This window comes from Lycorma delicatula, chromosome 10 (assembly GCF_047948215.1).
Source record: "Lycorma delicatula isolate Av1 chromosome 10, ASM4794821v1, whole genome shotgun sequence".
In the NCBI taxonomy this organism is placed as follows: Eukaryota; Metazoa; Arthropoda; class Insecta; order Hemiptera; family Fulgoridae; genus Lycorma; species Lycorma delicatula.
In genome coordinates, this window is record NC_134464.1 from 23,292,232 (window position 1) to 23,307,974 (window position 15,743).

At 31.2% G+C, this 15,743-nt stretch overlaps 1 protein-coding gene across 2 annotated transcripts in view; it reads left to right on the forward strand.

Moving 5' to 3' along the window:
- Positions 1 to 3,526: 3,526 nt before the first annotated feature.
- Positions 3,527 to 15,743, forward strand: part of barc (RRM1_TatSF1_like and RRM2_TatSF1_like domain-containing protein barc) — a 181,421-nt gene continuing 169,204 nt past the window's right edge. Inside the window, exons 1-4 of one of the 2 annotated variants that reach the window (XM_075376757.1) lie at positions 3,527 to 3,834; positions 6,973 to 7,366; positions 9,825 to 10,102; positions 13,836 to 14,007. In XM_075376757.1, coding sequence (XP_075232872.1) covers positions 7,114 to 7,366; positions 9,825 to 10,102; positions 13,836 to 14,007 — 703 coding nt within the window. In that variant the 5' untranslated portion in view covers positions 3,527 to 3,834; positions 6,973 to 7,113. Of the gene's footprint in view, positions 3,835 to 6,480; positions 6,634 to 6,972; positions 7,367 to 9,824; positions 10,103 to 13,835; positions 14,008 to 15,743 lie in introns of those variants that run through there. The other variant, XM_075376758.1, reaches the window with a different exon arrangement.

Genomic DNA, 15,743 nt, shown 5'->3' on the forward strand with positions numbered 1-15,743 from the left:
AGATGGTTCAAGGGCTGTTTCATCAAAGTCAACTCTTTAGTCTACCAAGGAACAATTCTCTCTCAACATGAACTATGGGGAACTGAATTCTCAGCGGTCTTGATGAAAGTCAGAGAAAATCTTTCTTCCAGGTCTTCCAATTAAATACCATCCAGACTTCGGTCTAAGACATGCGTTCTAGTAGAGAGAATATTAACAAATTTAGACTAATCCGCCTTTATTTTATGCAGGAAGCATTCATGATGAACAGGAACATTACATCTATAAGTGTCTCACAACTCCCTAATCAACTCAAAGATAATTAATCAATGATCATTAGAATAATCATCCTTGGTAGGGCATCAACCCTACCAAGGATATTCCTACCAACAGTAATATTAATATTCATTTCTGTAATCTCCTACTATCTGCCATTCCAGCATATGTTGGTAAGTCACCAAAAACAGTAAAGACCACCTCTAAATCCATGCACAACAATGCCTTCCCACTATCATTAGTGACTCAACTATACCAAAGAAGCGAATTAGCATTTACATCAGCAACTAGCTCTAAAGTTAAAACAAGACCAAAAATGGTATCTCATTTTTCTAAATGTTCCTTAGTGGAATCTTTATATTGAAAATACAAACTAACAACACAAAAATCAAGACCATCAATAACAAGTTTAACATGATGAGCATCAGAAACTTGTCTCAAAAAGACACAATCCAATGTCCTCCTACACAGAACTGTAGACATATGTTACTGCCAGTATAAAATTTTTGTCAACCAATAAAACCTGGCAGATCGCCCTATACCATACATGAACGTTGCAGAAGAATTATACCACAGGACCTCCTGCTCAACAATTTCACCTAACTCAATCTGAGCAATGTAACACCTTGAGAACTTATCTGTCCAAATATAACCATACACGAATACATCTCAACAGCTCTCAAATAACAACCATATTCAATAGTACTTCATCACCTCAAATTATAATGGACAGATTTACAGACTGAATACTTAAAAATGTTTGGTGACCAAATCACTTGTAGTATCAGATTGAAACATGAAACTCATATTAATAATTCTTTAGACTACCTAGTCAGAATTATCCAAGGTGCAGCAATAATACTCAACACCCAACAAAACCTTTCCTAATATAGTAACACATATTCCCAGTGAACATTACAATTTCATCCACTGAAAAATGGAGGGCAAGGAGAGACTGGCAGTTTTAACAAAGTCCTTTAGACAAAAGAAACTACAGCAGTGCTGCTTGTAAATTTATAACAATGTTAACAATAAATTGTTACAGGAATATCTGGGTCAACTGTCTCCAAACAACAATATCAACTTAATGTTTTAGTTTCATCTAGTTAAAAGATGAAATGTATTAAATGCACTATTTTACCCTTCAGACTTCCATATGGAGATTTAGCAAGAAGTTAAAAAGAAAAGAACGAGGGATTGCACATACTTACTCAGATATTTTTTCTACATTTCCTTCTAATAAAAATAATGAAGGTGAGATCTTTTGTTTATTTTGTCTCCATTTCAAATGTCCAGTAAAACCTTCCTTAACAAAATTATGAATATCATTAATAAAATCTTAAAAAATCTCTGGATTAGGACTTAATTACTTTAACTATATTTAAAGTATTACTACAAAAATAATTTGCAGTAATTAATTTGACTTTTAAAACAGAATTAAATTTTTCCCAGATATATAGAAAATGGTAGAAATCATTGTAATTAGCAAACTAGGTGAACCATTTAATGATATTACTTCGGTCAGTTAAGTTACTGCCTGTACTTTCAGAAGTTTTTGATAAACTTCTGCTTAAAACATATTTACAAATAAAACAAACTAGTACCGGTTACCAATTTAGCTTTCGAGAACCACCAAGTAGATTCACAGTCGTTGCTTTTCAACTTAGAAAAAGTCTGCCTGCCGCTTGTTTGACATCTACCTAGAGTTCCATAAGGCTGCCATACCAGCCTTATTTTTAAGATCAAACAGCGATTACCTTATCAATATTTAGTATCTTAAATTCTTTTAAATAGATACTTCATGGTTAAATTCTACACTGAAACATTAGAATTGTTATCCATAAATACAGGTATTCCTAAAGGTAGTAACGGTACTGACGTATTAACGCCACCGCAGCTACAGCTTTATTTAAAAACAAAGTAGTCAATCAGATTTCGGTGGAAAATGAAGTCTCTTTATTAATTTTAATAAATGGTTATTTATAATAAATATAATTTAACCAAACTTAACCTACGCTCGCTAACCTTGACTAATTAACACCGTAATTTTTTTGAGTATTTATTTAATAAATTCAGCAATTATTTAAATAATCAAAACACTCCTGTTAATTAGTCAAGGTTAGCGAGCGTAGGTTAAATTATATTTATTATAAATAACCATTTATTAAAATTAATAGACTGTTTTGAATCTATGTTAAACTCTATATCGGCCCATTTTCCACCCAAATCCGATTGACTACTTTGTTTTTAAATAAAGCTGTAGCTACGGTGGCGTTAATACGTAAGTACCGAAGTGACTTATACGCGATCTTGAACTCTATATACATTTTCGGAACGTATATTTTTCCAAATAATATACAGCTTCTTTTTCCTGGTTTTAGCCTTCGAAAATTACCGTTCAGATATTACTTCAGGGAATGATATGTGTGGATGTAAATGAACTGTATTCTTGTACGGTCTCAATTCGACCATTCCTGAGATGTGTGGTTAATTGAAACCCAACCACCAAAGAACACCGATATCCGCGATCTAGAATTCAAATCCGTATAAACGTAACTGCCTTAAATAGCACTAGAACGCTGGAACTCTTGACTTCCAAATCAGCTGATTTGGGAAGACACGTTCACCACTAGACCAAACCGGAGGGGTAAAATACTAAATAGCTGCTTTCACTGATGGGGCATTGCAGTGCAAGCAATTCACGAGTCATAAGACACTGAATCTAAACATCTTTAAAAACAACCTTGATGAATGGCAGAAATTGTGGGGTATAAAGTAATGAAAATAAACATTTACATTAATAACATTCAGCTACATAATGTATACCAAAATACCTGGGTATGCACCTGGACAACAGCCTCACATGAAAAACTCACATTTAGACAAAAAGAAAATAATAAGTTTAGTAAAAACAAAATTTTGTATACTAAATTTTGTCAAATGTAGTGGATTCTAAATAGAAACTCAAAATTATCTCTGAATACGTTAATAATTTACAAACCCATCCTTAAATCGATTTGGAGCTGTAGTATCAAGTTATGGGAGAACATCAGAAAAAACAAATATGAGTTTATTCCAGAGTTTTTCGCTACATTGCAGATTAACTTTCCCACATTACAAATAATACTATACACTGAGATCTCAACATCTGCAGTCTCAGAAGACGTCTCAAAGTTTGATTCAATGTATCATTCTGAAAAGTGGGACCCTCTTATAGTCTCCATCTAATTTACAACGATTTAATTACTTTATTTTAGTTTTCTTGACAAAGACATTATGACTGAAACGTAATTCACGTAAAAACTAGATGTTTAAAGTGCTGATCGTTGTGGCATAAGAAATGATCAACAGCTGTAGATTCACAAGATTCAGTCATTAGAAGAGGATTATATACGATTACGTTTAAATGAAGCTGTGAACTGTTACCGGCGGTTATTATTTTGAATGAATAGTTCAATACTTCGCTTTTGGGACTCAAAAGGTTCCATCAGCTTGTAAACTAACTAACCTATTTGTTATGTTTTTTACATTATACGGTTTTAGAATTCGTTACTAAACTTATTTTGCAGCAGTATAAACGTATGTATTTTGATTCACATTTTCTTTTAGATAGTTATAATTAAGTTCATTGCTGGTACCACAATTTTTATTGTAATGTTGCGAAATGAAGTTTCTTCATATTTAAATCTCTCACAAGTTGCTGCCAAGCGTTATATTTTTCGTATGATTGCTACCTCTCTTAATTTATTACTATATTTTTATTGGTTATAGGTTTACTTTATTCTGTATAATTAAATTGCATTCAACAGTTGTATGGTCGTTTACTTATATTACCAAAGTAATATATTCAAAATATGTGTGCATCCAGACAAAATGCTCCATTATATTGATTTGAAACTAGTGGAGCTTCATTGAATAGCTCACCCACTTAATAGGTTAGGTCACACTTTTACTCATTACTGCAATGAGTAAATAAACCCATTATTATTTTAATTTTGTGTATAGAAAATATGATTTTTTTCATCATTGTGTAAAACTGTGTTGTTTTTTTGTTTTTTCATTAAATTTAAGACAGATTGAACTTTTTATTTGGTTAGTAATATTACAAATAAATATTGTAATATAATTACAATATGTTGTTATTTCATATTATGGAGTAGTAGGCTTATTATCTATCTAGAAGATGCATTGTGAATGTACATTTCTCATTTTATCAGTGACCTTTCACATTTGTTTTCAGAGATAATGTTACAGGTTGGTCACCATAAAATTTTTACCCATATAAAGAAGTAAATACAAATTGTTTATTATTAGTTATTTAATATTTTTGCACATAAAACTTGCTTGAAGTTAACAGATGTATCTGTTCCCGTATTGTTTGCACACAGTTTTATCAATCACAAAGTTTAAATATTCTCTTCCATGTTGACATAACAACAGTCTCTGATAGTGGTTTTTAACTCTCAACATTCCTCAGTCATAAGTGGGAGGTTTTTCCTTGATTATTTGATTATGCCCCTGTGATTGAATTATCACAGGTTGTTAAGTCTGGACTTACAGGCTGACACTGAATTTTGGAGTTCCTTCATATCCCTTAAAAATGTTCAGAATCCTTCAAAATGATGGTTTAGAAAGTCTGTAATTGACTGAATACAATAAGCTGGAGCTCTATTTTGCTGTAAAATGGCAATTCCTTACCAATCAATTGAATAATTTTATAAACTGAATAATAAAAAAATTGGTACTTGTGCATTAATTAGCACATATACTTTTTGTTACATATATATTATTATTTGTACTATTATTACATATTATTTTTGTTGTGATGCTATTATCATAGTTACTTTATTTCTCGTTATTTGCTTGACTAAAATAACAACTCTGCTATAAGCAGTAATTCCTGAATTTATTATTAAAATAATCAAAATATTACAGTTAATTAGTTGAGGTTAGCAAGCGAAGCGATTATAGGTTTTGTTTGGTTAGATTATGTTGATTGTGTGTACTGTCAAATCGTATGTATATCAACATAACCTATGTTCGCTTCGCATGGTAACTTCATATAATTAATGTTAAATATACAAATTGGGAACTTGTGCTTATATTAGATAAATAAAAAATACATAATAATTAGAAAATTATGCATATTAGTTGATGCACAATACCAAACGCATGTTAAGCGTATGAAATTCTGAAATACTTCCTTTAAAAAAGTATGGCCCCTATCAGATGCACCTCAGATATCACTTCCCACATCATTGCATGTAGTGGGTATCATACCATGTGTAAAAAATGGAGATTTTCATTATATTAAAAATACATGTCAGAGATCTATTATACAGGTGAATAGCGCACTTGAAGAAGAAAACTGTTAGCATGTTTGATTGTTCAGAAAATGCCTTAGAAGAGTTTTGCAACAAGTTTCTCTTAAAACCATGTCCACCACCAAGTTCCATGACCATGTCCATTCACCAAGTTCATTAACATGGGCTGACTTAAAGACTTTAAACCCAAGATCTCTTTTCATTATTTTTGGGGAATAATTAACTCTGAAGGCCTTCTCCTGGTTGACTTACAATGAGTTTGTAAACAGAATTTTTTTAAACTGACCTGGTGAAAAATAATTTTTCCCCCACTTTCTGAGTGTTACACCTGATAGAACTTTCTTACCAAAATGCTAAATGAATCTGTCTCTTATGTTTTCATTTTACCAAACATTTGTTTGTTGTGTTTTTTTTGTTTGTTTTTACACGCATGCACACACACACCAACATACACACACACACACACACACAACATACACACAACACACACACACTATATGTCTAGTGTTTGGTTACATGAAATATATTCCATATTAACTAGTCTTTTTTCAATTAAATACTCACTTGTGTCTGTCATTTTAATTGCACAAATTAAATTTCCCACTGAACATATGAAAATAACATCAACTTTTAACAAACCTGGAACTTTATTATGCAGATGATGGCAGATTTAAATTACTTGATAAACATAGTGTTACCAGTTTGCATATTATTTCATGGAAATTTTGTGCCCTATGTTTTAAGTTCATTGTCTTGTTTTGATCAGTATTTACATCTTAATTTTTACTAATGATACTAAATATATTTTCTCTTTATTTCAGCATCATCATGTGTTTCTACATTTTTAAAAATAAAGGATTTGCTTTTATCACTTAATAATCACAGTGAAAATAATCCACAAACACATACAAAATAAACAAACTGTTTCATAATAATAAACTGATACAGAATATTGATGAGTTAAAAATTACTGTCAGAGACTGTTTTTATGACTGATCCTTCAGATCAGAAGAACATCAGATTTTAACAAAATCAGAAGTTCCTACCAACACAGGTAGTAATTTAAACAAATTTGTAAAAATAGTTATTACTAGCAATTATAAAAAATGAAAGTCAGTTTATATTATGTTATTACTTTATATGATTATAAATTACTACCACAAAAGAAATGTTTGCTGTCCCTGTTGGTGATTTCTTTACTCTTTGATCATTGCTAATTAAACATATATTTTCTTTTCGTGGTAAATGATTTAAAATTATTAACAGACATAGTTAGTAATTAGTTTGATGCTTCAGTCTTTAATGTTATTTGATTGCTAAAAGTTTTTGATTTATTATACTTTTATTCATAGCATGCAATGTAATTTAAACTTTTTTTTGTATTTAATTGCAGATTATCTTAAATACTGAGCAAAGTACAACTTTTGGTAAAGGAGGTGTTATTAAATAAATATATTATCAGCTTTAGATTTATTATTCATGATTAAATAAAAACAGTGTATGTTTAATTCATGAAGTCATATTCATTTTAAATATGACTTCTAATGAAACAGAAGTAGTAGAAAAACATGATGATATCAGAAGTAGTCCAAACACTGGAACATTTGATGAATCTAATGTAACTTATGAAGGGGATAAATGTATATATGTTGACCCACAAACAAAGTACAGGTACGTTTGGGATGAAAATAAGAAAGAATGGGTATCAGAACAGCAGTCATTACCTGGACCGGCAAATGATTACAATTTTGATGGAACAACATATACATACACTGATAAAAACACAAGTGAGTATTCATTTAAATTAATATTTTGAGTATTGTATCTACAGGTATTAACATATATTAAAAATAAATTTTATCAGTTAGATGTGATGCAAACATTTTCTTTTAATTGATTGATTTAAATAATTATTGCTAGACTTAATATTTATTGAAATACTTAGAGATTATTTTGAGTTAAAATGGTTTTTCAGCTTTACACATACAGTGCTTCATGCTTTTGAAATTACTTATCTGGCATCCATTTGGAGGTTGTTAAGAAGCCCCTTGAGTCGAGGCATTAAGTTATTTTTTGGATATTTCATATTTTTTCCATTTTAATATTTTTAGTAATATCTAATTTTGTGCTTATTTTACAAAGTGAGCCAAAAGATACACAACCCTTAATTCAAAAACATATTGCAAGGAAATTTAGTTTTGTTCCAATGGGAATGTATGTGTTTGCAACGGGTGCCCTTGTAGTAGATTTTTTCTGGGTAAAAAATGCTTTAATGTTATTTTTGCTTGAACACAATATGTTGTAAAAAGTAAATGTTAAAAACTAAAATCCCGGAAATGCAAAAATACTTCTTCAAAGTAAAAATCCTGTAACGCATCCTAAAAGCGAAATAAAAATACAAAGATATATTACAATAAAATTACCATCTATTTATGGCAAATGGCATGAATAGTTATAATATAAACAGACAGCCCTAAGAAATTGTAAAACATAAGGTAACATTCCATTATCCTCTAGAATAGTTTGCATGTTAGCCCCTAGTTTAAACTTGGTGTATACATATAAAGCCTCTAGTTATATAATTCATTTAATTATTTTACATATAAAAGCTCTCCACTACTTAAGCATTATTCCTTTTTTCTTCTAAAAAGAATCTGGTGTTAAAATGATTATTTATTTTTCCATATTAATAGCTCTGCATTGTGATATTTTATGAGAATTTTTCAATATATCTAAAATATATATATTTATATATATATGTTTAATTGTGTGAATCATGAGCTGCTGTTCCAGAAGCTTGAGTACTGTGGTGCTTGTGGAGTTGCATGTACTCTGCTTAAGTCTCCTATTTAAAAGACTAGGCAGAGTGTTCATGTCAGGTTATTAAACAGTAGTAGCACCTATGAGTTGGTACCTGATGATGTTCCTCAAGATCTATTCTCAACCCAGTATTATTCCTGATTTATTAAATGACTTACAAAACTTGATGTGTCTGTCAAGGCCAGTTATGTTTGCTAATGATTACATGTTGACTTGTATAAATTTAAATTAATTTAGTGAGTAAATTAATTAATTTAGTTGTAATTAATTAGTTGTAAATTAATTAATTTAGTGTAATTTTTCTAATTTAGTGAGTAGTGATCTTATCAGAATTAATGAATGGTTTGTTGTCTAATGGCTTGCTGCTTAATTCCAATAAAACACAAACAGTAAGGTTCCATTTGAATTGTGGAACAGTTACTCTATTTATGGATGCTCTAAAATTGTCAAGCTCTGCTGATTTTCTGGGTCTCACAATTGATGATACCCTTAGTTGGAAAAACCAAGTTCAATCTGTCATCTAAATTAAACTGTGCTTTTTTTGTTCTACTTATACTATTGAGTATAATCAACAGGAAAACTCTGTGACAGTGTATCATGCATATGTATATTCCCTTTTAAATTACAGAGTTATTTTTTGGGGTAATTCTGTTGATAGCAAAAAAATATTTACTATTCAAAAGCATCATTCAGATGATTTGTCAACTGAAACCTACTGATTCATGCAAGAGTTCTTTTAGATATTTTAGGATCCTCACTCTTCCATCCATTTATTTTTCCAGACTACTGTTTATTAAAGATTAGCAATCGGAATTGAAACATAACTCCGACTTTCATACTAGTGACACTCAGCATAAAATGTCCTCTTCTATTCAAAGCATAGGACACAGGACATTCACCTATGAACATGTACCAAATTATGCTCATTTATATCTTTATTATCTTTATAATAAGCTATTACCACTTTAGAAGGGATTTAGGGAGGTTTTTGCGGCTTTTTGGTGGACAGATGCTATTATTTGGTAAGCGAATATCTGTCTGATGAGTAGTAGTTCTCCATCTTCCATCATTTTCTTGATATTCAAGCAAGGATAATAAATGTAAAATGAGCTTTAACTTATGGAAATTATTTTCAGTTGTTTTTGTTTGTAATATGCTATTAGAGTATGTTTCGAAATAGTATGCGTTATAACTGTAATTTTGGTATTAAATTGTGACATTGTTGTGTCGTGTTATTTTATGTATATTTTGTGACTATCTGCCATACAGATTTATTATTTCTTCATATGTGGTGTTACACAATAGTGATCTAAAATAAAAAATTAAAAAAAAAAACATTTTTTCTGATTATGATTTAATTAAGTCACTTTAAGAGCTATTTTGTTAACTTATTGCCTAAAGTTATATGTTTTTATATCATTTCAGATAAAGAATACAAATGGAATACTGATAAGAACTCATGGTTACCAGTAGAACCTAGCACTGGTGGATCTAGTGAAAATGAATCTAGTTCGGTAAAAAGTGGTAATGGTGATGATGATGATAATAATAGAAAGCAGAATGAAGTTAGTAGTAATATTACTGGTGCTCCTAATTTTGGCAAGGGAGTTTATGGCTACGAAAATGATACACACACATACACCGATCCGACTGACAACACTGTCTATGTTTGGGATCGTGATAAAAATGCATGGTTTCCAAAGGTAAAGTCAAATTTTTGTATTGTCTGCTTTATGTTTAAAAGTTTTTTCTTCACATTGTGTATAATTTCTCATATATTTAACCTTTTGAAGTCATGTACATGTATTTAAAAAAATTAATAATAAAGATTTTGATAAATATTTTAAAGAAATATAATTGACATAAATTAAAAATGATTGAATCTAATTTCTGTTCTGTTAAAAGAAATATTTTAATATAAAAACAAGATTTTAGGTTTCTTTATGTGATTTTATTAATAAAGCAACTTAAAAAATCGATTAAAAAAACCTGAATTATATCCAGTCTGTGAAACACATGTAAAATACATATATATTATTGTTTTGTTTATTTTTTTGCTCTGTGTATCATAATTTATCTATTTATCTGTGTTTGCAATCACAGGTTGTTACCCAGTTATGGTTGGTATTATTTTTTTTTGGGGGGGGGATGAGAAGAATTTTGTTAACTATGATAAGTGCTAATCCTGACTGTAATTCGAACCCAGAACTTTCTTTATGAAAAGCAGACACTACTACTTTTTCATGACACAAGATTCTGTTTTACTGTAACTTATTACAATGTATTATTAGAAACAATCTTTTTCTCCTTTTTACTTGTTTTAATAACCAAAGAGATATGAAACCACACACCTAACTGATCAGTGATACCAGCATCTGATAATGAAGAATTATATTTTTTATGAAAATTGAGTATGTACTGTATTCTAGGGTTTTCCCTTTGTACTTGTAATTGTTGCATTAGTTAATGATATATCTTCTTAAAAAAGTGTATTTTAAAATTTAAATAACCTAATTATCGTCTATTGCTCTTTAAAGTTATAATAGTTTTTGTTATTTTCACGAGGCACATTAACCATAAAAGCTGATCAAACATATCTTATTTAAAATAAAGTTGACAAATTCCTCAGAAATTTTACTGAATCTTTATTTTGATTTCATGAAGATTCCTCAATTATTTATTTTAGTGTCTGAAAGATTCTTCATCTTTCTTTACACTTGAATACAGTCTTTATCAGCTGTACAATTTCCAACTTCTGGGACCTTAACTTTTTATCTCTTATGAACAAATGCACACGTAAACCTTCAATAAACATTATAAAAACCAACTGGATTGTTTATTATTTGATGATTGCTGCATGTGACATAACATAAAGTCATCTAGCAATCCTTGAAAAATTGTTAAGCATATTGGTCAAAGTTTTTAACCTCCCGTTGGGTCCTTAAGATGGATTGAAAAAGTTGCTGAAAGTATGTTTTCACATATTAATAATTAAATATGGCCATTAAAAGTAGTTTTGTATGGTCATAACTATAAAAATGAGTTTTAATTACAAATAAATTTGATAATTGTTACAGAATTAGAAAGTTTATTTAATTTTCTTTCTATAAGTAAGATTGATTTGTTTTTATTTCCATTTCTAAAGGTTGTAAAAATAATTTCATACCTTATGAAAGTTTTAGTCAGATGGAATCATGTGATAAACTATATCTTAAAAAACTGTTTTTTTTTAATGTTTGTATGTTTACTCTTACTGGTTTCAGGTATAATGTATTTTTTTTTTTAAAAAGAGGTACACTAATTTGTTGCTTTGAAATATCAAAATTCTGTCCATTCGATGATGTGCACTTGTCCCAATGGTTTTTCCACTGTTTTTATATTCTATTGAATTAATGCTGTTAAGTACCTCCAGCAATGTTTTTTTTCTTAACCTCTTCTATGTCCTGAAAATGCTTTCCCATTAAGCTTTTCTTCATTCTTGGGAGTAAGAAAAAGTCGCAGGGGGTTAGGTTGGACAAGTAAGGTGGGTTGAGAAACCATTGTCATGACATTTTTCATAAAAAAATAGCTGATTGTCATTGCTGTATGGGCAGGCGCATTATCATAATAAGGGAGCCAGTCCCCCGATTGCCATAATTTTTTTTCTTGCTGCCTCACACAATCGCTTCAGTGCTTGCAGATAGTAATGTTTGATAGTAATTTATCTGTGTTTGCAGATAGATCATGACTACACTTCATTTGCATTCATACATATCATCCTCTGAAATATTACCTTACAGTGGTTCCGGCGGCTAAACAGAAAAAACAAAAAAGAGAGATATTAATGTTGGTGAGGTGCCCAGAGAAACAGATTCATTGTGAATGTCTTGTTTGATATCAAAAAACAAACCATGATTGACTTTACATTTGATTTCACTTGCTGCTTTCTTTGGTCTGGATGATGACGCTGTCTCACTGGCTGGACTGCTGTTTTGTTTCAGGGTTATAGTCATAACACCAAGATTTATCAGTGTTGTAACTGATAAAAATCTGGTTCAGTTTGTGCCTATTCTTTTATTCTTGGCACACTCTCAGATTGTTCTTCCTCTGGTCATTAGGAAGCAGTTGTGGAACAAACTTTGCCGTAATGCTTCTCATGTTCAAATTTTCAAATAGATTCAGATAGTATAATTTCCTGGCATTCATGCCAGGAAATTACACTTATTTCATCTAATTTGTCGATTGTTTTGCAGCAATCAAACATGATGGCATCTCCTATTTTTTGAACATTTCATCTGTTCTGGACGTTCAGCAGCAACCTGAATGGGATTCATCTTCAAATAGCATTTGACCACTTCTGAACTGGATAGACCACTCCTGAATTCATGCCTGGCTAAGAGTTTCTTTCCTATAAGCTTTCTGAAGCATTGAAACTCTTTTTGCCACTGTTTTCTTTAACAGTATACAGAATTTGATGTTAGTGCGTTGCTCTTTAAAGTTTGCCATCACAAGATCACTGAGAGTGTTGGGAGGGGCTTAAGAAAACAATCAGTCTGTTCCCCGTGATTGTATTTCATGAATGCTACCTTGTCAACTGAATAGGAAGAGTGTCTAGTTAACGTATCTTGGGGGAAAGGGCAGCACTGCCTACAAAAATAATTCTTATTTTTCTTTGGGTACACCCCCCTCCCACGATTGTACTGATCTAAATAAAATATTTGTTTAGCATTTTAACCTTGACTGCTGTTGGTCAGAACATGCTTTTATAGTAAATAAACTGAGTTAACATTTCCTTAAAACTTGATGGTTATTATTGTTTTATCAACATATAACATTTTTTATTAATTTTATTTCATTCAGTATTAGATGTTTAAAAATAAACTGAATCTTTGCTGAAGTAGATTCCTATCAACTATCAACAAATGTAGACTTTGGAATTCAAATAAGAAAGTTAATGTTCTTGCCTGAGATTATCATGGATAATCTGATAAGGTAATCTGATTATCCTGACTGTTATGCTAATTGGCTTATAATATGTCAATAATATAATCAGATGAATAATCAAAATGTACATTTCTTGTGTATGAAAAATATGTGTGTTTTCACATTAACAGTTTCATGTGTTTAGTGATTTAATTGTAATTTAGTAATAAAGGTAAAAATATTGGTGTGAAAACAAACCTTATTTTATTTAAAACAAATTTTATTATATTTTGGATAAAATATTAAACTGTGGTTTAGTGTTCAATATTATCAAGCCTTATCGTTCCTCACATGATCTGTATAATAATTACGTACTGATCTGAATAAAATATTATTCTATTTATTTATAATTTGTTTATAAAATAAAGATTTTTTCATAAAGTTAAAGTAAAAATGATTTACTTTTTAGAAGAATAAAAAACAGGAAAGGGTGTTTTTCTGTTAGAATTTTCATATGTTTTTTTCTGGAGGCAGGTTGATGAAGACTTTCTGGCACAGTATCAGATGAATTATGGTTTTGTTGATCCCAATAAGGATTCATCTCCTGATGGGAAGAAGAGTGAAAAAACCACACCAGATGAAGCTGAGGATAAAGATATGAAAGACATTAGACCAGAGAAAAGAAAGGCTCAACAGCAACCACCAAGTAAGCACATCATAATTTTTGGATAGAATACTTTTTGTAATGGTTATAAATTAATATATCGTTACTAGCAGACTCTCTGCAGGAGAGTCTGCTGTTATATGGGAGGTAACACATATTTGAACAGATCAGGAGGTTCAATTTTGCCTAATAAACATTTCAGCTCCATATCAGGTTGTTCATACAGTCACCAGATAGGAAACAAGAGTACCCAGGTGGCAAAGGCACAACTGCCAGCTTCAAAACTATAGTTCAGTAGCTGCTCCACATCATTCTATACCCGTAAAACAGATAGGATGGGGATCTAGCCAATACCAACCAAACACTTCTGAAGAATTAGAGATCAAGGATAGTGGAAAGTAGTGTATGGTAAGAAAGGGCAATCTGTTCACTAAGTGATCATGAAATGAGACAAATGGATCCTCCTAAAGATAGAAAGCGCTTCAAGGTTCTTGAAGTATAGTACTGTAAGTATCTGAGTGTGATTTTCACAATTAAGAAGATCAAGGTTTCTTTAAACATACAGAAGCAACAAATTACTGTTTAATGATCTTGTATTGACCAACAGGTATATGCTTCAATAAAAAACTCACCTGACTTTTCTTAAGAAAAACCTCTATTTATCTCCAAAATTATGTGGTATGAGGAATGATTCAGCTGTATTGTGAACCCACTTTGGTCTTCCTTTTAATATGTCTGATCAAAGTTGTTGCTGTGACTTGAGTCTGTTTTGGTATTTATTTGAACCCGTGGTCAAGTGTGTACCTTCTGCCAGTGTTGAATTCTTTATCAATTAAGGCTTTAACAGTATCTGTATCAAAAGCTTAGAGCTTTTCCTCAACAGGAAACCTGTTGAGATCCTTCTTGGTATCTGGTGTTTGATTTAGACATGCAGCCGCCTCATAGAGGGCCTTGTAAAGCAATTGAGTTTTTGTTCTATGAGGCACGTGGTGATGAAGAGGTAATAACTGCTGGTGTAAGTACCCTGTAACAAGCAAGGGTTCGCCCTAGTCCTGCTTTCGCTCTTTTGAAAGCTTGAGCAATAATTAGTGTTTTCATAATTGCTTGCACTTGTGTAAATGATCGAGCAGCAGCTAAGAGGTGCGAAGAATGACAGGAGGACAGTCAAGCCTCTGGCTGCCTGAATTTTACAGCGGGCAGGTGTCATATTTGTGGACTTTTCCTATGAAGTAGTAGTAAAGCTATTAAGTAGAAGTTTTCATCATGGTTCCACTGCTTGTGCTTATTATGGCGGAATAGAAATGCTACATTGAGGTGCTTAAAGGCAAGTGGGAGGCCAGCTTAGCCCGCAAGCAACCAGAAATCATTTTTCTAAATAGGAAGGAGAGATCTAAAAAAACAATTAAGGAAATTATAGAGGAATTCAGGCTACTCTTCAGAGAAAGAGGTCAAATTTGAATATTAGGAACATAAAGGACTGTAGGGTCTGGTTTTCATAGTGGATGACAAAGAGACAGAGTCATTTCAAAATCTGTTGTCAGTGAAAAGTTTATAGTCAAGGTAGATCAGAAACATAAAAGGATGCCTCAAGTCATTGTCTATGATACAGATGTCGCCTGTCCAAGGAGGAGGTTGTATCTCTTGTATGGGAGCAATACACCACCTTGGATGAGATGACATTCAAGTCTGAGTGTAGGTTTTTTTTGTTCGAAGTTGGTAGACAAGATGCTGAAAGGTATCATAGTGTATTTGAAGTTGGGCCTAGTCTGTTTAACAAG